The following is a 21405-nucleotide window of genomic DNA, read 5'->3' on the forward strand; positions in this document are numbered from 1 at the left end:
GAACATTTTAACTGAGAGATGCAGAATGTGTGGCCATCTGGATGTTGTTTGACTGTAATTTTCATCTCTGCCAACAGTGAGAGAGCTATAATATAACAACATGAAGGGCCACATGCTCTCCATCATTAAATATATGGACTGTTTTACTTGTTGGTTTTGCTGCACAGGTTCCCATAGGTGTGGGAAAAGCTCATGTTTACTCCTTTGTCTTATGTTAATATGTAAATGAGAACTGGATCAAGATGTGTTTCATTCCTGTAAACTAAGAGCAATAATAGAATCTGTTGGGAAAAGGAATATAAATTGAACATTGTGATTCCTAGGCTCTTTTGGTATTTGCATCCTGTCAGGTTCACATGAAAACTATAAAATTAAAACTGCATCTCTGGGCTCCTTTGGATGCTGTGTGTGACAAATTAGAGAAAGCCAAGTAAGCAGTTCCTCAAGATTTTGGCATTATGATTACATTAAAAACAGTCCCCCCTTTCCTGATTACACAAGTAGGAGCGTATCCCTTTGACAATCATTTTACAACACAAATGATTTTTATTTTTTTTATTTTATTTTTTTAAAACCAGCACTGTGAATAATTTCTTAGGTTCCAAGCAGTATGACTTTTTTTCAAAATGCACACTTCCCTTCTGGGTGCAGTTATCCAGCCCTGATCTCATGGGCAAGTCTATCCTGTTATGGACCTCAGAACAGTTTATAATGTTGATGTCTCACATTTCCAAGCTGACACTGAGGCCCAGTTTTGTGTGTTCATTTAACCCCTCCAGTTGATGGAACTGCTTCCCTCAGCAAAGAAAGAGAGTGTGTCTCTCCCTGACTCTGGCAGCCCACTTTGTACCCTCAATTTTCTGGGGAGGATTATGAGATCCTCAGAAGCAGATTTGCAAGGGAGCATGGGAGGCTGAGACTGAGAGAACCAGCATGGTGTAGTGGTTTGAGTGTTGGGCTAGGACTCTGGAGAACAAGATTCAAATCTCAGCTTAGCCATGTAAACCCACTGGGTAACCTTGGGCAAGTCACTCTCTCTCAGCCTCAGAGGATGGCAATGGCAAACTTCCTCTGAAGAAACTTGCCAAGAAACACCCATGATAGGGCTGCCACCTTAGGGTCATCATAAGTCAGAAATGTCTTGAAGGCCCACAACAACAACAACAACGTGGGGAGGCTCCAGAAGGTGACGAAGGAAGGGAAAGTTATCCTCCATATGAATGGACATTGTTCATGTGGTTGCTTTTGCTCATGCTTTACTGGCTGTGGGAACCAAAATATCTATTTTTTTAGAATGAAGCCCCTCCCCTCCTGTCTTTATGCCAGGCGGGTGAAGACATTTTTATTTAGGTGCTCTTTTGTATTTTAATTATGGAACAGTAGTGAAAGATTAAAAATATGTCATATCATTTCACACAGACCTGTTGCTGTGTGCCTTCAGGTTGTTTCCAACTTTTGGCAACCCTAAGGCAAATTTATTACAGGATTCTTCAGAGGATGTTTGCCTTCCTCACAGCTTCAGAGGAAGGCAAAGGCAACGGTAACCTCCCTCTAAACAATCTTGCCAAGAAAATCCCATTATAAGATTTCCATAAACTGGAAATTATTTGAAGGCAAACAACAACAATGAAGTGTGTATGATGTGGTGGACTGTATTTTAATCTTTTACTGGAAACTATGTTGTAAATATATTTTCAATGTCTTCAGTCAGTTGTATACCCTTAAAGTTCATCAGATTCTGTTTCCCAGTTAAAACCCCCCAAAACTTGAGATTATCAAATGTTTCTGCATTGCCTCTCTGTTCTGGTGTTTTTTAACCAAAGAATTTTTATAGTAAAAGCTGCAGGCAAAGGGAACTTGTTTTTTAGCAGTAATCAGAACAAATTAAAAGCTGACCATAAGTTGAACAAATGTTATTGACTAATTGACAGACTGTGTAGTCCTCAGGCGATACATTTACATGTATAGTTGAAGTAAGATATATCTGAAACAGGTCTTAATTGCAGGCTAATTAAATGGCAGAGCTGCTTGGTAATTTGAATTTCAAGCCATGTGTCTGTAGGTGTTTTATTGAAGTCATATGCTTGTGCGACAAAGTAATATGTTTTTGAGTTCAAAGCTTATAAGGGAAATGACCATAACACATAGGCACTTCTTTAGCCGCTGGCCCATTTTAAAGCCCTTATTAATTACTGTGGGCTCTTTTGTGGTAAATGGTGAAAGCCTGGCACCTTCATCATAAATAGATTTCTTTGATTTCAGGTGAGATTGATTTGCCAAGAGAGCTTAGGAGTGCAAGTCTAGTTACTGTTCTTACATTTACTGACAGCAGCTTTGTGTCCACTGGGAGAGAGTTCCTGTAGGAAAGTCTTGCTGCAATATTTACATTTTTGTTTTCACACTGAAATATATTTAAAAGCAGATCATAAGGTGTATGAGAAGAGACACTTAAGAAGTTAAGTATCCAAACTAACTCAAGTATCCAAAGTCATTCTGTAAGGATACATGATCTTTTGTAGTGTTGTAAACGTCTCAGTTTATTGCAGACACCAACAGTTCAAAGCATACAAGCAATAACTCGTACCCAAATTAAAGTTATAAATAAAATCAACCCTCAGTAAAAAATTTCATGTGTGTTTTTTTAATTACAAAAGCAGAATATTATTTAATGTAGCTTTTCACATAATGGATACCTCCAGGTATTCTGGCTGACAGCACCCTTCAATCCTTTACTGTTGACTGTATTGACTGAGGATGATGAGATCTGCAGACAGTAGCAGCTGGTGGCTTCAATGTCAGTTGAGTGGTGACTTGCTCTGGCTTCTAGTCTGAACTTTAGAGGAGCTATCCAAGTTGCTATGAAAGGTACCAGCCACAACTGGCTGTAGGCAAAAATAATGGAGGGAACCAGTTTGATGAAGGCTGTACTGCATAGGTCCCCCCTCCTCACCTCACTGGCAAGTATTCCCTGTAGGTTGGAGTTTATTCCTTCCTTGCTCCCTGAGTTTATCTTGCTGAGGGAAAAAAGTTGTGCCTTCATGACTTGCTTATGGACTTCCCTGAAACATCTGAATGGCAATTGTTCAAAACAAGATGATAATGTTAGGGGTCTTCTTTTCTTCTAAGGAGTTTATCACATGGAGGGAGAGTGAATTGGTAAAAACGGGGTTTTAAAATCTGGTTGTTGTTTGTCAGACACGTTAGTGTGAAAGAGAAATAACGCGAAAATCATTCAAACGGAAAGCTCCTTTGTACTTTTGGAATTTAGCAAAAGTAAAAAGGAGCTGATTTCAACAACTTTTCATCAGGGTTATTTTCATGTTATGTTTCTTTCACAGAAACATCCCACAAATGTGGGTTTTTTCAACTTTCTGTTCGGGTTAACCCCGAACATTTTCTGAAGAACAACCCACAAATGTGGGTTGTTTTCAGTATAAATTTAGTTTCTGCATGGGATCCATCCTGTGTGATAAACTCCATAGAGTAGCAAGGAGATTTGTTCTTGTGAACAAATAAATAAAATGGATGGATGGTCAACTTCTCCTTCTCTTTGAATACATCAGATTCCTCACAGATTCTCCTTAGGAAGTATGAAGGTTGAAAGAAAGGGAGACAGAGCCCCATGGGGGCAAGAGTCACAGAATGTCACAATGAATGTCACAGATTTCAGATTTCTGTTTGTACTTAACTGACACTAAGTTAGACTCAAGAGCACTCTGAAATGCCCCAGAGGACGAGCTTGTTTTCCTTGTCTGATTGCTGGTTTTTTGTCTGGTCTACCTTTTCTTTCTTTTCTTGAAATTTGGAACTGCTCTGTAAAATTATCTGCTGTTGGTCAGTAATCCAAAGGTGCTTTTTGCCATTGCACCCTCTCTCTCTCTCTCTCTCTCTCTGTGTGTGTGTGTGTGTGTGTGTGTGTGTATCTGAGCTCTTTTTAAAGAGATTATGGGAGGAAAAGAGACAGAAGATGCACTGAGGTAAGTCCAGCAACAGTGTCTCCTGTCACAATCATTGTGCTTCTCTTGAAGTTTTGCTGCCTCCAAGTCACTTCCTCTCTTATAATTAAAGTATATTTAATTAGGCTTCCTACTAATCTCTTCCCAAAGACATTGCTTCATATTTCCAGATTTTCCTTCAGTGTTCCATTCACGTCATATTTATACAAGACTAGAATCAAATGGAAACACTTTGCCTATAATGTAAGTACCATTACAGATGTGCGGGGGGGGGGGTAATATTTAAATGCATCCCGCAAACACCACTCCATTGACACGAATAAAAGGTACATCACTTATTGTGAAGTCAAAGGCATTCATGTCTGGCATCCATAGGTGTGTGTGTTTTTTTTTGTTGTTGTTGTTTTTTTTTGCTTTTTCGGGCTATGTGGCCATGTTCTAGAAGAGTTTATTCCTGACATTTCGCCAGCATCTGAAGATGCCAGCCACAGATGCTGGCGAAATGTCAGGAATAAACTCTTCTAGAACATGGCCACATAGCCCAAAAACCCCACAAAAACTTCACCACTTATTCTCTGTATGGCAACATTCAAACATGCCCCAGCAGTCTGAAATGGAACAGTTCTAGGAAAATTGATCCTGCTCAGGTATTTCTGCTGATCTTTTAATTTTCTTCTCCTCTCTGTACAAGGGGTGGTGCTTCTTGTCCATGTCAGGATTAGTAGTGTTTGTAGAATGAAAATAATATATTTTGCATGAAATAAATACTGTTCTGTTTTAGTTTGTGAGCTTTGTTTTTAATGTTCTTGGGTTTTCTTTTCCATAACTTTGTAATAATATTCTAATGTGGCAAAAGTTCCATTGCTTTGAGTCCCATCTCACCCTTACGAGAGTGCAGCAGTTGTGAGTTTGAGTTGGTGAACTTGTTTTGGATATGCCATATATACTCTTGTATAAGTTGACCTCATAAGTCGAGGTCAGGTTTTGCTACCAAAATTAAGGATATGACTGGGCAAAACAGCATTGCATAGTGGTTTGAGTGTTGGACTGTGACTCTGGAGACCAGGGTTCGATTCTAAGCCTGGCTGTCAAACCTCACTGGGTGATTTTGGGCAAGTCACATGCTCTCAGCCTCAGAGGAAGGCAATGGCAAACCTCTGAACAAATCTTGCCATGAAAACCCCATGATAGGGTCACCTTACAGTTGAGATAAGTTGGAAATGATTTGAAGACACACAAAAATAGCAACAGAGGATGTAAAGGACAAAGCAAAGGGAAGTGATACCAAAGAACTTATAAAATTCTGGCAGGCATAATTGTTTGAGCTCACCCTAAAGGCTGGATGGATGAGGAGGGAACTACAGTAAATGGTGGTGTGGAGAAGGCAACCAGGTATGGATCGTGCTAAGAAAATGTGTGCATGCCAAAAAGGATGTAAGTTAAAGCAAAGGAAATAGCGAGTTATGTTAGCAGTGATTACAGCCTTTAACTTTAATGCAATGATTTTGCTGGATTTTAACCCAGAATAGCTGATAAACACACACAGATATCTTATTTGAAGCCAGTTTCCTCATTGCAGGAATAATATAGTTGGAAACCTTTTCTCTGAGTAGAGTGGCAAAAGGCAAGAGCCTAGCCCATCCTTGGAGAACTTAAAAGTGATCCTCTCTACTCTCTCTGCCCTCCTTTGTGGGGAAATGCTGCTCCCACCGCTCTTTTTGCGACTAAGCATTTAAAAAGGCCAGAAGCAGCATCATGGGGGAGAGAGTAGAGGGGATCAGTGATTCTTTTAGATTCTTCCAGAACAGACTATCCTCTTGCCTTCACCACTCTATTCAGAATAGGGATGGCTGCTTTTTAAAAATAAGAGTTAAGGTACAGTACTTATGGACCTGTGGATAAGTTGACCCAGGTTTTTGGCTTCATATTATTATTATTATTATTATTATTATTATTATTATTAGGTAATTTATACAAAAGTATACAGTGCACCTGCGTCATACGCGGGCGCGCCTTACGTGGATTGAGCATATGTGCTCAAGCTGCGGGGTGCGCGCGGGGTGGAAGGGGCGGCGCATCCCATTCAATTGAATGGGCACACACCGCCGTGCACGAGCCCCATTGTTTACAATGGGGCTTGAGCATAGGCGGAATTCGCCTTATGCGGAGGGATCCGGAACGGATCCCCGCATAAGGCGAGGGCCCACTGTATACGGGCCCACTATATAACGCTACAACACAGTTTGTAAGGAACCTAGATTCCCACTGGGCTTCCTGCTTTCTTTGTCCATGTCAACGTAGTGGAGTTCAGAAACATTCCCTTCTGTTTTTGATTACCTGTAGCTTGCCATGTTGTGTGGCCTCATACAAACTGTGGTTAATTTAAACTATGGTTAATGGAAACAAGCGCACTTCAAACTATAGTTCATGAAGCAGACTTGTTTAGTTGTTATTGAGAATTTGGATGATATGCTAAATTGCGGTTAATATAAAATCGAAAATGAAGCCTCTTCCTTGGAGCTTAATAAAAGTGAAGAGGGGACACATGAGCTTTGGTGGGTGTTAGGCTTTCCCCCCTTTCCTTTCCTATTTTTTGGGGGATAGCAATAAAACATAATTTAACAGTATAGCCAAATAGAACTCTATTATAAATAAATTGTATCCAGGTGCTGGCACTGTGCTAGCACAAGACATTTTGCTGTTCAGATCTTCTGGCAAAGTTTTACAAATTTTAAAGGTTTTTTTCTTCATTATTTACAATTCCTGCCTTCATTCACTTCTCACCCTTTGGTGCCACTTGAAACAGGTTGCTTCACTATGCTGTACAGCAGTGTCAGTCCAGTAGGGTTGCCACACGCTTGAGCATGTTTCAAGAATATTGATACTACATGCAGCATGCAACAGAGCTCTGCTTTGTGGATCCTGCTCCACTGTAATTAGAAACTAAATAACGGTATGTTTGTGGGATCAACATTTCCTAAATCTTGCCAGAGTTTACCACCCCATATATTGATTCAGGATAGAGGTATTGTGTACAGAAGGGATTGCGAACATTGGCACTTGTACTGGAGAAGAAAAGCATTTTCTACAAATGTACCTTCTTGGAAGAGCTGCAGCACATCAGCTTAAGTGCACCTCCTTTCTCAGCTGATGTCCCTAAATCTAGGAAGGCAGGGTGATTTTCAATACTTCAGAACAGCTGGCCTTGCTCTATCTCTTTAGCATATATGCCTGCTAGGTTCAGATTAATTTTCAAAGGTTCAGATTAATCTTCAAAGTACTGTAGTTGATTTAGATTGTGTCCATTATAAGGTGCTTGCACTTCCAACAGCTTGTCCAGTCTTAATCTGTGTGGCTCATGCCATACTGTTTGCTGCAATAGAAACTGGATGACTTTATAGGTCTTCAAAACAGAAAAGAGTATTTTTTTTTTTAATTTTTGCTACTTAGCTTTTGTTTTTGTTTTTTGGCAAATAGCTAAAAAGGTTTTCATCTTCTTCTAACAAGGCCTAAATGACTAGCAACAGATGAGACTTCTGGGAGGTAATTTTGTCTCCTTCCTGTTTCAGGAAACCTTTTTAAACTTGATATGTGTAAAGCTAAAGATAAGATAAGCAAATGAAAAGGAAACTAGACAGGGTAGCCAGATTACTAGCTGCATTATGAAAGCTCTAAACAGTATCTGTTTTGATCCCTTAAGTAGTAGTTTACATCTCTTTAAAAGGGGTTTAACGCAGATGCTAATTACACTCAGATGCATTGTTTCCCTTCCTTACACCTGCCTTTGACTTTGGTTCCAAGTTTATACATGTTCTTGAATTGACAGAATCCTTTTCTTTAGTGTAGTGCTGTTACCAAACTTAGTATCTGCATACAGTATATCCTTTTTATTCAAATCTGGAGGAACTACCTTTTGACAATTCCTAGGACCCCTAGCTGTAGGCAAGTGATGAAGCACTTGCTTTGTAGCCTGTGTTCAGTCTTTGATAACACAAATTAACATTTTTATGAGCAACATTGAGAGGGAGACTACCATTGAGAACTAGGTGAGCAGCAGAGAGTCAGCATAGATGGCTGAATATTTTGACCTGAGGGCCACACTGGTGTCTTGGCCCAACCCTTAAAAAGAGAAGACACCATATTCTTGATGATGGCCCTAGCACCACACCGCAAAGTGGCCCAAGAAGCAAACATTAGGTCACAATTAACTCTGCTGCATAAGCACTCACAATTATCTTTGCTATCATGTTTTCATTTGAAGGATGATTGAAAACATATTGGATCCCAAAAACTGGATCTTGGATGCTCTATGTGCCGCTGTTGCTTGCTAGTCTTAATTGCTTAAGAGACTAGGATGGAGGCTTAAGGAACAGAAGGATTCCTCCCTACCCACAAAAAAAAAGAAAGGCAGGAATAAGCCTTTGGAGAAGGAATAATGGCTGAATGAGAAGCCCCCACATGCTGGCTATGGTTTGCCTAGTGATGGCAAGACTGGGTTAACTAGACCAACAATTCAGCATAAGACTGCTTCATATGTGATGTCCCTTGCTTTCTGCTGAGCCTTGTATGCTGTTAGTATCTTATGAATGTGATGACTAATTAACTTCAGATTTTGTATGCATTTTGAGGGTGTTCATAGCAGGCATACCATCAAGGTATTATATACAGTTTTCTCTCTTGTAGATCTTTTATGTTTTGAAGAAACTGAGACCTCTAGGACAGTGAACAACATATCTTTTTCTGTGCATGGCAGCTCTCCAACTTATGTCAGAGGTGGAGAACCTCTGTGGATCTGGGGGTCGTTTTTGTCTCTCCTCAGACCTTGCCAGGCTAAACACACACCCACACACCCTGGGGAAAAATTGCCAAAAGTGCTGCAAGGAGCAAAGTCCCTTCTACTGCCTACACAGCATGGCCTCAAATAACCTTTTTGGTAAAAGGAAGTGACCTCCCAGGACTGGAAGGGGTCAGGAGACCCACTGGCAGGCCACATGGACCACAATGTTACCTCCCCCCACCCATTTGAAGAGCTTTGTGTTAGCTATCATGGACTGCTGAGTAAGAATAGTTATTTCTAAGTCTTGCCATTAGGGTTTCTTTGCATGCTTTATACGTGGCTAGTATTCTGTACTCAGTTATAATAGCAAGCATTTCAATTTTGTTGCTTTATTTTGGTATGTTACAACTTGCCTGTTATGAAAAATGCATTTTGGTTTGTTATTCATAATATGAACAGTAAGAATTTGACCCCTTAATTGCCACTGACTAATTTTAAGCCTATATTTATGCTTCATAAACAGTAAAGTTCTGATCAGCAGCTGGTTGGATCTCAACACCAGATGTCTGGAAACTGAAATGCAAGAGCACTCCTTGCATTTGTTCCTCATGCCAGAGAAACAGTTCACCAACAAATTCCCACAGGATGAAAAGGCACTTTAAGTGAAAAACAAACTTCTACCCTGGAGTTCCTCACCTAAATTCATTTGTGTTGTAACTCCATAGGAGGTAGGGAATTAATTTAATCCATTGATTGTTCTGAGAAAACAGAAGACAAAGCTTGGTTTTTCCTACCACAATTATAGACACCAAGCATAATGCTGCAGGGGGGTTTGGAATAGTTGTCCAGGCAGGTTTTGCAAGTTTTGTGAAAGAAGGAAATAGTACTAAGTGTAGTTAAATAATACACTTATTTCATTGTTCTTTTTTGTGCACCCATGGTTAGTAATATTAAGAGAGTGAGGAAGCAAATGTGTAGCCTGTACAACATGTTCAGGTCTGAAAACACACTTTTATTTACTGATTTCTTCTCCCTATGATAAGTGTTCAAATACTTTCCAGGGTTTGTGTTTTATCACTCTTCCATAGTGTTTTCCATTATGTTACTTTCTTGATATTACTAATACTTTAAGTTTCATTTAAACAATTAATTTTGTTCAGCTGAAGAGTAATTAAGCTGGGTGGGTACATACTATCAGCATTGTTGTATATACTTTACCAGTGATGATATCTTTTGCATGTAGAAATGACCTTGGGAGAAAATATTGAAAGTAAAAGTAAATGTTAAAGAAAGCAGGAATCTTCTGCAGCTGTGGTTCCAAAGTGTATCATCTGAATGGGAGATAATCTAGCCTAGAGGCAATTGAAAGGCTGTAAAACATTTCTGTTAGAGGCCAATTAAAGCTGTTAAAAAGCTAGACACAGAACCAACCAGTTTAGTTGTTGAAATCTAACAGATGAAAAAAATGACTTCCGAGACTTCCATCTGTCTTCTGTGACAGCACATACCAGCCATCGGTTAGTTGACTTCTGCAGAGTTAACTGATTTAACTCAGCTAGGAATTTGTATTTAACAAATTGTATTTAACAATGACTGAATACAGTGTTTGTGGGTATCGGGTAGTTTAAAAAGTAAAACAGAATTCTATTCCAAGGTAGTCCAAAGTCTATACCATAAAAAGGTGAAGCTGTAATTTGTAAAAATTATGCAGCTCATGCAAATGTATGTGATTTCTTTTTTGGTTAACTTCTTTTGGTTTTGCTGGTAATGGGAATGGTGGGGAGGATGTCAGATGTTTACTAAGCCATGTCAACCATTGGAACATTTATTTAGTCCTAATTGATCCTCAAAAATTCAACAGATATTGCCAAAACAAGGCTTAAGTACCTTAAAGGCACCAGATCCTGTTTGATCTTGGAAACTAAATGGGGTCACCCCTGGCTAGTACTTGGATGGGAGACCACCAATAAATACCAGGTGCTGTGGGCTAGAATTGTCAAAACTACCTCATGAGTATTCCTTGCCTAAGAAATCCCTAAGTTTCATGGGGTTGCCATAAGTTAACAAGCAACTTGAAGGCAGGTACACCCACACATATTACCAAAGCATACCATATTTTCCAGCGTATTAAATGACTGGGCATATAAGACGACCCCCAACTTTTCGCCGGCTCCCCAGGCAAAGACTGCCTCATGTGCAAGCAGTGCTCAGACCTACTATAGGCCGAGTTAAGGGGGCCTGGCACCCACACGTGTTGGCTTCAGGGGGCCTCTGAAGGCCTGGAAGGCGGGAAGAGGCTGGTGGCGAACGTGCCTGGCCGTGGGGCTCTCTCCTGGAGGTTCCATTTTGCTCCCTCACAGTGAGAGAAGACGCCTCACCTCTGGGCAATGGCTCTCTGCGACTGTGAGGGAGGCAGAACTTGGGGCCTGAGAAGGGAGTGTGCCTGGCCCTTCCCCGCTGGGCCTCCTCTTCCTCCTCACCCTCCACAGCCGCCCCTGCTTCTGCTTCAGCCTTCACCCAAATGGCCACTCACTCACTCCCACCTGCAGGACCGCAGCCGCCAGCCCGCTTCCTCGGTTAGGATCCCCTTTTTTTCTGCTCTCCTCCATGCAAGCCAGCTCTCAAATGGTGCCACTTCCGCCCTTGGCTCCTTTCCAGCTTCTTCCGCTTCCTCTAAGGGCTCCTACTTTGGAGGCCTGGGAAGACAGGAGCAGACCGGGGCTTAACCTGGTGAATAAGATGACCCCTGACTTTTAAGCAGCTTTTTCAGGGCTAAAAAGTCATCTTATACACTTGAAATTATGGTATTTTCCCCACGTATATAACTAGTGAGAACAATTGTTTAAGAAGTATAATGGTCGAATATGAGAGAACAGTGTCTGAATCCCACTTAGCCATGGAAACCATCTAGATGGCTTTGGCAAATCACACTTCCTCAGCCTTAGAGGAAAGCAGTGGCAAAGCATCTTGGAATAAATGTTGCCAAGGAAATCCTAGGACAGGGTTGCCCAACATAAGATTCAGTGTGAAAGTGCACAACAATAACAGTTGCTTAAAGGAAAACTCATAGGCAACACAATTTTGTGGCCACTTCTGCACTTTCTCTGTGGTTCTGTAGATTTATGCTGTGTACACAGCTTTTGGTTGGCCTTTTACTAACAGGCATTTCAAACTGTGCAACTGTGCCAAAAGTATTCACAAAGAGCAGTAGTTTTGCTGTTACTTATAGACTAACTCCTTGGATTTCAGTGGAACTTAAGCATGACTGAATGGCAGAAGATTTTACCCAAATCACGATGAAGCTGGTGTCAATGTAATGGTTAGGGTGTTGGACTGGTTTTTGTGGGGGATTCAAGTTCTAGTTTCTACAGCCGCATGGAACTCAGGATGACCTTGGGACAGTCTCCTCAACCCTAACTTGCTTCAGAGGGTTGTTATGAGGATGAGATGGGGAGCAGAAGAGACAGGTGTGCCAACTAGAGATCACTGGAGAAAAGACGGGAAATGAATGGAAGCAGAAAATAACAAGCAAGTGATTATAAACTAGCAATTCATTTTTTCTGTTTTTCACATCTTTTCTATAATATTTTATCACTAATATCTTCTAGTACTACAAAGGGCACAATTTGTTCACATACTTATCCTGTTTTTACTTTACCTTCAGACTTTTTGTTAAAATGTCACTGTTTTGTGTCTGTTTTACTGAGGATCCTAAAAGTATAACAACTTATCTTAATTGAGTCGTTGTATATCCTGGGGGAGGGGAAAGTACAGGAGAAAAGTAAGTTAGGCCCATTACAGACTGCCCAAAAGGGGCGGTCTCAGGCCGCTGCCGGTTGCAGCGTGGAGGAGCCGCAGCAGCCAAACCGCGCGACTCCTCCGCGCTGCAAAAAAGGAGTGTGAAAATCGCGCTCCTTCCGGCAACCCGGAAGAGACTTCGCAAGTGCCAAAGCGCGCACTCGCGACGTCTCTTCTAGGTTGGGACATGTGGACGCAGAGCGTCCACTATGTCAAGATGGCGGCGCCCATCTGTATAGGGCGCTGCTATCTTGATGTATTGGTTACGCGCGAGGGGCAAGGCGCGTCCAGAAGCGCCGCCCCTCACGCGTAATCGCAGCGCAAGGACAGTGCCTCTTAGGCCCATCTGTAACGCGCCTTAGAATCCATTAAGAAAATATTATTTATGCAGTTCATAGTTTGGTCCATAAAGAGTGCTAATATTTCACACTAATTCCTCTGAATTTATTTAATTTGCACTGACTGCCAGTTTGTTTCTGGTCACATTTGAAGCCCGGTTTTTAACTGTGGAAAGTCCTTACAACTTGAGACATGTTATCTTACAGGAGGCACTTTCGGCTGCCTTCTGTACATGAGCCCTCATGTATTTCATTTTTCAGCTGAGACCTTGCTCTGGGATAACACTTGCCACATAGGTTTCAGTGGACAGTTGTTTAGAAAAGGGTTTGAACTCCACAGGCTTCCTCGTATTGTACGACTGAAATTTCCAGCAGCCCTAGGCAAGATTGGTGATGGTGAGGTATGCTGTGAGTTACAGTCGAACAACATCTGGAGGGCCACACTAAATTGGGATGATATATGATGCTTTAGTTACTGTCAGAGCTACAAAAGTTGGTCTTAACTGTACTTTTTCCTTTCTCTCCAGGGGTTATCACCAATTGGAAAGAATACTGGGCTGCTTAATATCACCTTTAAGTATGACAGTAAGTTTTCTCTTTCATCATATGTTCTCTAGATAATAAATTTCTTCATTACATGTCCTAATGCATTAATTAGAGGAAAACACAATGCATTAAACCAATACTTTATAAAAGATGAACAACGATAATAAGAGGACTATTGATTTGACTGATTTCATTTATTTAGCAGTACATTCATTTACCCTTTTAACCAACCTGAATTTTCAAACAGGTTGCAAAAATACTAAAACATATTGCTTTTTCAGCATTATATGCTTATCCAAATAAAATCAAACAAGACAGATAGTATTTAGTCTTTGGTTGTTGATAGAGTTGCCATATTTTAGTTTTTCAAACTTTGATAATATAATTTGCATATTATACCATTGTGTATAATGTAAAATACAATATATCATTCACATTTTTATATTATATAATTAAGTCACATTAATTAAGTTTTTCTTCCACTGTTTCATCCTTGATATATTTTATACAGTAAACTTTGATCTGAGAAAGCCAGCACTTGGAACAGGGAGAGTCAAGTTAAAATTCCTGCTTGTTTATCAATGGAGTGGCTGCTGTTGCTCCTCCTTCCACCTCCATTTGCCTGCTGACCCTGCCATATCCTGTTTTATTTCAATGGCAGCAATGGCAACAGTTCCTTCTCCTACCTGCCTGCTTGTGAGGCAGATGTTGCTGCTCCTTGCCATCACTGACTGCATAGAACTGGCAGGACCAGACTAGTATTTTTTCAAAGAACAGGGACACAATGGGCAGAGGATGATGAAACAGGAACCATAGCGGCATCTGTTGTAAGGGCCAGTGTGGTGTAGAAGTTTGAATGTTGGACTCGGACTCTGGAGACCAAAGTTCGAATCCCAGCCCAGCTATGGAAACCCACTGGGTGACCTTGGGCAAGCCACACTCAGCCTCAAAGGATGGCCATAGCAAACGCCCTATGAACACATCTTGCCAAGAAAACCCCATGATAGGGTTACCTTAGCGTCACCATAAGTCGGAAATCACTTGAAGGCACACAACAACAACAGGTAGCACTTCTACTCACACATGAAACAGAGGGAGAATTTGGCCCCATGACTATCAGTGACTATAAAACTTGTTAGCCGTTAAGGTGTAAAAAAGACTCTTTAGATATTTCTCCTGCAACAGATTAACGTGATTGTTAATGTGGAAAGTCTGGAAGTGAAAGTCTGAAAGATGTAAAAGAAGATATAGACACATGTGTGTGTCTGTCTGTTTACATCTACATACTTTCTTTCCTCTCTGACTATCATATTTCCCTACAGTTGAAGCAAGTAATAATCCAGTGTGGCAGACATATGTTCACTCATTAACTCAACCCTCCCACAGTTTTCAAAATAAATCTCCCCTACTCTTCTACCCACCCTGTACCTGTTTTGTTTCCCAGCTGTAGGTTACATTGCACTAGGGAATGGCAAAGGATATAAATCTCCTGTGCATATTTACTTCAGTTAAAGTTAAAGGCAACCCCCCTCTAAATAAATCTTACCAAGAAAACCACATGATAAGGTTGCCTTAGTCTCCATAAGATGGAAACTGCTTGAGGCACACAGCAACAATATCAATTTTAATCTAGTAGGTCACATATCTGGGTAGAGTTCAGAAGGCTATGCCATATGCCCAACATAAGGAAATGTGGAATTAGTATTATTACTATTAATCCAATTTAATCTAGTTCCCACCTTTCTCCCAAGATGAAATTGCCACTTCTAAAGGGACTTGATTGTTTCTTTATTATTTGAAACTTTCCAGAAATCTTAAGATATGCAGCAAGCATCTATCCTACCCCAGGAATCTCCCCCCCCCTTTTTTTTTTTTTTAAATCTTTTCTCTTCTTTTCTCTCATCTCCTCTTCCATCTTGGATCACCCACTTCAGCTCTCAAAAGGATTGGGGGAAGTAAAATGGAACTTAGATTTTTCAGGAAACCCTGTAAAGATTGCTATGCTTGTTGCAACAAAAACAACAGAACTTATGGTCCTTGAATGGTAATAATTTTCTTATGATATTATAGCATTTTTTCTGCTATATCTTATTGCTTTGCTTTGTTGCATTTTCTCCTTATTCATTCTTATAACCTGATTGTTGTTCTGTTTGCATTGTATAGAATCATAGAATCATAGAGTTGGAAGAGACCACAAGGGCCATCCAGTCCAACCCCCTGCCATGCAGGAACTCTCAGTCAAAGCATCCCTGACAGATGGTCATCCCTCTGTTTAAAGACCTCCAAGTAATGAGACTACACTACACTCTGAGGGAGTGTGTTCCACTGTTGAACAGCCCTTACTGTCAGGAAGTTCCTCCTAATGTTGAGGTGGAATCTCTTTTCCTGTAGCTTGCATCCATTGCTCCGGGTCCTGTTCTCTGGAGCAGCAGGAAGCAAGTTTGCTCCCTCCTCAATGTGACATCCCTTCAAATATTTAAACAGGGCTATAATATCACCTCTTAACCTTCTCTTCTCCAGGCTAAACATCCCCAGCTCCCTGTTCCTCATAGGGCATGGTTTCCAGAACCTTCACCATTTTAGTCACTCTCCTTTGGACAGGCGCCAGTTTCTCAGTGTCCTTTTTGAATTGTGTTGCCCAGAACTGGACACAGTATTCCAGGTGAGGCCTGACCAAAGCAGAATATAGTGGCACTATTACTTCTCTTGATCTAAACACTATACTTCTGTTGATGCAGCCTAAAATTGCATTGGCCTTTTTAGCTGCCACATCACACTGTTGACTCATGTTCAACTTGTGGTCTACTTGGACTCCTAGATCCCTTTCACTTGTATCTCTTTAAGCCAGGTGTACCCCATCCTATATCTATGCATTTTGTTTTTCTGCCCTAAGTGCAATACCTTACATTTTTCTGTGTTGAGTATCATTTTGTTAGCTTTGGCCCAGCTTTCCAGTTTTAAACACAGTTCCAGTGTTAAAGCATCTCAGACTGGATTATTTCTTCAGTGTTTTGACGCAGGAGTTGTTTTTTGTATCAAAAGACTTACAACTGTTTAGTTGTGCTACTAAAGGAAATTCCTTGACCCAGAATTGTTTTCACTCAGAATTCAAGCTTAATGACAGTGAATGCCTAAACTAAAGAGCCATAGATATGCAGTTACCTAATCTTACTGATAGGAGCGAGATCTTATCTTTGCTGCTGAAAAATATTTTATTTTTTGACTGACCTTAAAACTGCTGTAATGGTGAGTATAATTCTTTCATATACTCTTGAATGTGTCTTTAAGTTAAGGCAATAGTTAATAGTATTTAACTACTTTTGTTTTTCAGACTGCACTCCTTATTTGAATTCAGCTGGAAAGCATGTCATTGGTGATGTGCAAAACATCACCATTAGCCAGTATGCATGCTCTAATCAAGTTGCAGTGACAATATTGTGGACAACAAATCCCATTGGTAAGCAGAGGAAAATGAACTGCAATTGCATGCTTATTTAAGTAGTGGTCTGTTTGCAGTTTTGGTGTATGTGCACTCTCGCAAAAAGAACCGTGGTCACCTCCCAGCACAGCTCATAGTATCAAGCCCTTTTCTGGTCCCTCCAAATTAATTACTCTTACAGCTGAAGCTAGAAACTTAGTCCAACATGGACCACAATTGTTAATGCTAGGCTATGGCTGTGAAAGGAATTGCAGACAGTAAGTTTAAGAAGCAGACCGTTGGAAAAGGAGCTTTCTCCCCAGCATTTAAAGGCACCTCAAATTTTGAAAAGCTAACATTTTCTTTACAAGCTTTAAATTTTCTGTAAAAAAAGTCAAAGCAAAGTTGGTTTGAACTTGGTCCATTCTCTCTAGGTTAGATTGTGTGTGACTCCCTCTGCTCATTACTGTGATCTAAGGTGTACTTGCCGGGAAGTAGTTAGTGAATTCAATAGATTTTGGGTTTGGGTTGTTGTTGTTTTTAAACATCAAGCTGAATTTATTTAAATTTTTTACACTAGCCCTCCAGATCTTGAAGTTGCCATTTCTAAAGATGAATGAATGATGCAAGTAAAGTGGGGGATTTAAAAATGTATTTTAGTGTACAGGTATGTCCTAAGCACTGAGTGCCATAACAATTGTATCTGTCAGTATGAATTCATAGTGGGTTAAATCCATTGTTAAAGTCTATGTACTGTAGAGTTTGAAATGAATGGGACTTCTAGTCATAAGTAACTTAAGACCCATTGATTTTAACAGGTTTATTCTTGGTAAGAAAAGGTGCGCTCAGCAATGGTGTATTTAGAATCATACTGATTCTACTGGAGGTTGTTAGGTCTTTATAAAGGGCTAAAGTACTGTTCTAGAAATGTATTTTAATAAACAACTAATAAATATGTTTGAATGAAATGTAAAAACGTCTAAATTAATTAATTAAATTGTAGCATACTGGATTATAGTCAATAGTCTGTGGATCTGAATAGAAAATAATGAGCAGTTAGTCTGAAGGAATGTGCAAATGATACTCCATGCTTCCAAGAGTGTAGAGTTACTGAATTGCTAATCTGCAGCTGCAGGTTTGGCTGCATCCAATCTCCATGGGATACAAAGCTTGGTGTTTTCTCTTGTAATGATCAGAGGTTAATCCTTTTGAAAGCATCAAGAGAGAACTGTAGTTGAAGGATCTCAGGTAACGGGGCAGCCTATTAACTCTTCTCTTTCATGGTCTGTATGTTAGCACAAACACTGCTTTTATTCCTCTAAACAATAAGAACACAGTGGGTGGCTTATTTGCCTTTCCTATTGCAAGATCATTTGGACCTGAGAAATAAGATACTTATGTAAATATACACACTAGGAAAACTGAATTCGAGCACAATAAAATGTACAGAGTGAAGCTTTTGCAGATAATGTTGGTTCAAGTAATTTTGGAATATGGGAGAAGTCCCCATTCCTTTTTAATTGCACCCAGACTATAGTTGGTGTACTTAAATTCTTTCATGGCCCTATTATTCAGGATGAGGTTTCTTTAAATCAATGGTACCTTCACCATAAATACCACAGAGAGCCAAATTAGAGACACAGCTGCATTTCTTTTGAAGCCCTAAGCTGGACACATACCTGTGCTGACCTAAGAGGTCAGGTGAAACAGCAAATGCCCTCCCATCCAAGTCAAAGTGCATAATGCCCAAAACCAGCCCGGTTATTTTGGCACACATGGGAGAAATAACTATCCTTCGCAGAACAAGTCTCATTCCTGACAGAAAAAACAACAGTATAACTAACAATTTGGAACCCATTCTTCATACCCCAAATCTGCCTGAGGCATCTACCTCATTCTGCCTCATGTTAGGACCAGCCCAGACAAGATTCTGTGCTGGCCAGTTATGCAGTATGCCTTTGTTTAAAAACATTCCTTGATTCCTGTTATTTGTTGTAAGAGACAAAGTGTATCTATTCTCTGTTCTTTGTTTGGACTGGTATGGCACCAAGGATGTACACTGACTGGCTGTCATAGCAGCACATTGCAGAACCCTTCATACCATGGTTTATCCATACCTACATGACTGGCTGTTAGTAGCCCTATTCAAGCAGTGATTATACGGAGACACTCACCCCACTCTTAAATTCTTTCAATAATCTGCTAACAGCTGAATCTAGCAAATAAAGGGAGGTAGGAGATCCCCACAAGCACCGTGTTTGGAAAGGGAGAGCCTCATTGGATTGTTGTACCAAATTTGTGTTACATTTGAAATGGGAAATGTCCAGTCCCCCACTCCGTCACCACATCACACCATCCTGGCAGTTTTCTTATGTCATAATATTGGAAACACTATCTGGTTTCTTCCCACTTATTTTTGATGTTTGTATCAGTCTGAAACTGCATTGTTCCATTCTGAAAGTGAATTAGACCAGTTTGAATTGATCCAAATTGGCCTGATTCACTCTAGGATTCAGCCAGAATGGTTTTAAAACCTAGTCAGTGTCCAGATGCATTACTCTATGTTCCTTTTCATATGAACACCAATTATCAGGTGTTAAGGTGTAATGATACCGGAACATTTTTTTGTTGTTGTTGTTTAAATAAACGCAGGCATTGAATTTCTGAAGGGATTTCGAGTGATACTAGAAGAATTAAAATCAGAAGGAAGACAGTGTCAGCAGTTGGCTTTAAAAGACCCAAAGCAGCTCAATTCAAGTTATAAATGGACTGTAAGTATGTGTTTAAGGGAAGTATTCCTTGGGTCTAGGAAAACATCTTTGTTTTAATCCTCTGCCATCCCACTTTTCAATTACCATAGTTTCTGTCTCATCCCACTTTCTCCTTTTGTCTTCAGCTTACTTCACTTGTTGCAAATTGAGTTCAAAGTGCAGAAGTAGTTTCCCCTTATTTAACTCAATGGAGGGTGGGGGGGGGGGAGGAGAGGAAGGGAATAAATAAACCTTCCCATTAGGCTCTGGCAGATGCACACCACTGCAGCTTCTCCTAGCTTGCATATTCTTTCTCAAAGGTTTTGCAATCTTGACCACATTCTGATGTTCATTGGCCTCATGTGTCCTGATTTTCATCTGTGAAACTTTGGAGGTGGTAATTTACCTCTCTGTGAATTTCCTGGCCAGCATGGCCAGTATGGCATCAGAGGTATTGTTAGGAGCAGTCTCTGCTGTGGCCTACCATGCCATTTAGGCATTATACACATTTATTATTTGTTCCTTTGGATCTTGAACTAATGTGAACTTTCCATGAGTCCCTTTTGGTTCCTGAAGAAACAAAGTCAAAATGTACTGTTTTGACAAGTAGTTGAAGGGAGCGTTTCTCTGTGTCAAGAACGCACACAATAGTGTTTGTGTCTTTGGCACTTGATATCTGAATGCTCTGATAGAGAATGCCCATCTGGTAAAAGAAAGTATGTAAGCAGATGGTGCAGTGCTCATGTAGAGGGAAAAGGCTGTAGCAACCAAGGACAGGACTGATAGAAAATATAATGCATTTCGGAGACTACAGGACTGCTTCAGAAACTTCAAGTATGCTTTTTAGATAAGGTTGGGGGGGAGGGCAAGTAAAAATGATTCAGTTCAGATTTGTTTCTTATTCAGGGTGGTTTCCATTATTATTTCTAGCAGAGCTAAGTATACTCTCCCCTCTTTGTAAACACTTGTGCCATCCCTTTGCCACAAAGAATGGCCATATGAAGTACCAGGAAGAAAAAGAATGACAACTTTGGCGGAGAATGGGGGGGGGGGGGTTTGCATGTGCATGCTTCTGTTTGGAAATTTAGAGAACAAGCAAGTCTAGAATTTAATCAGTTTTTTTTTCTTTTTCTTTTTTAACAAAGAATAATTCATGGGAGCCCATCTGGGAAATCCAGGATCTCCAACCCCCATGCCTTCTCTGTTTTCGTCAAACTATGCCCCTCTCTAGCATCCTCCTTAAACCATTCACTAATTACAAAAGATGTAGAAGGCAGGCCCCTTCTGGCCCCATTGTAATTTACAATCCTGTAATCCTACAAATAGGAACTATGAATTTACGTTAGAAATATACATTGCACTGAAGTGATCATATAAGAAGGGAATAGAATAAAATTACTGATCAGCTTAAATTTCTCCAATTTCAGGGAGTGGAATCTCAACCTTTTCTAAATCTGAAATTTGAAACGGACTACTTTGTAAAGATTGTTCCTTTTCCATCCATTAAGAATGAAAGTAACTACCACCCTTTTTTCTTCAGAACTCGACGTAAGTAGCAAATGAAACTGCATGCTTCTATTTCTATTGTTGTTGTGTTTTTAAAAACAATACATCAGTGAATACTTTTAACTAATAGGCTCAAAACACAGCCCCTAAGAGGTGGCCTCCAGCGGCCCCTTTCCTAGCCCGATCAGGTCCATGGCAACCTCACGCTACGACTCCAATCTGGCCTTTCCAGGGCTCAAAAAGGAGCTGCAAAAAGCAGCTCCTTTTTGCGCCCTTAAAAGGGTAACATAGCTGCGGCAGCGTGGCTGTATGGTGC

The 21405-nt window shown here is 40.4% G+C and overlaps 1 protein-coding gene across 1 annotated transcript in view; it reads left to right on the forward strand.

The window, feature by feature from the left end:
• Positions 1-21405, forward strand: part of IL17RD (interleukin 17 receptor D) — a 64500-nt gene that overhangs the window by 25566 nt on the left and 17529 nt on the right. The window contains exons 2-5 of the mRNA XM_089522295.1: positions 13397-13454; positions 16747-16872; positions 19486-19604; positions 21011-21131. Of these exons, the coding sequence (XP_089378421.1) occupies positions 13397-13454; positions 16747-16872; positions 19486-19604; positions 21011-21131 (424 nt within the window). The remainder of the gene's footprint in view (positions 1-13396; positions 13455-16746; positions 16873-19485; positions 19605-21010; positions 21132-21405) is intronic.

The sequence above is a fragment of the Sceloporus occidentalis genome, unplaced genomic scaffold, assembly GCF_023333645.1.
Source record: "Sceloporus occidentalis isolate IW3139 unplaced genomic scaffold, rSceOcc1.0.p SCAF_1, whole genome shotgun sequence".
NCBI lineage: Eukaryota > Metazoa > Chordata > Lepidosauria > Squamata > Phrynosomatidae > Sceloporus > Sceloporus occidentalis.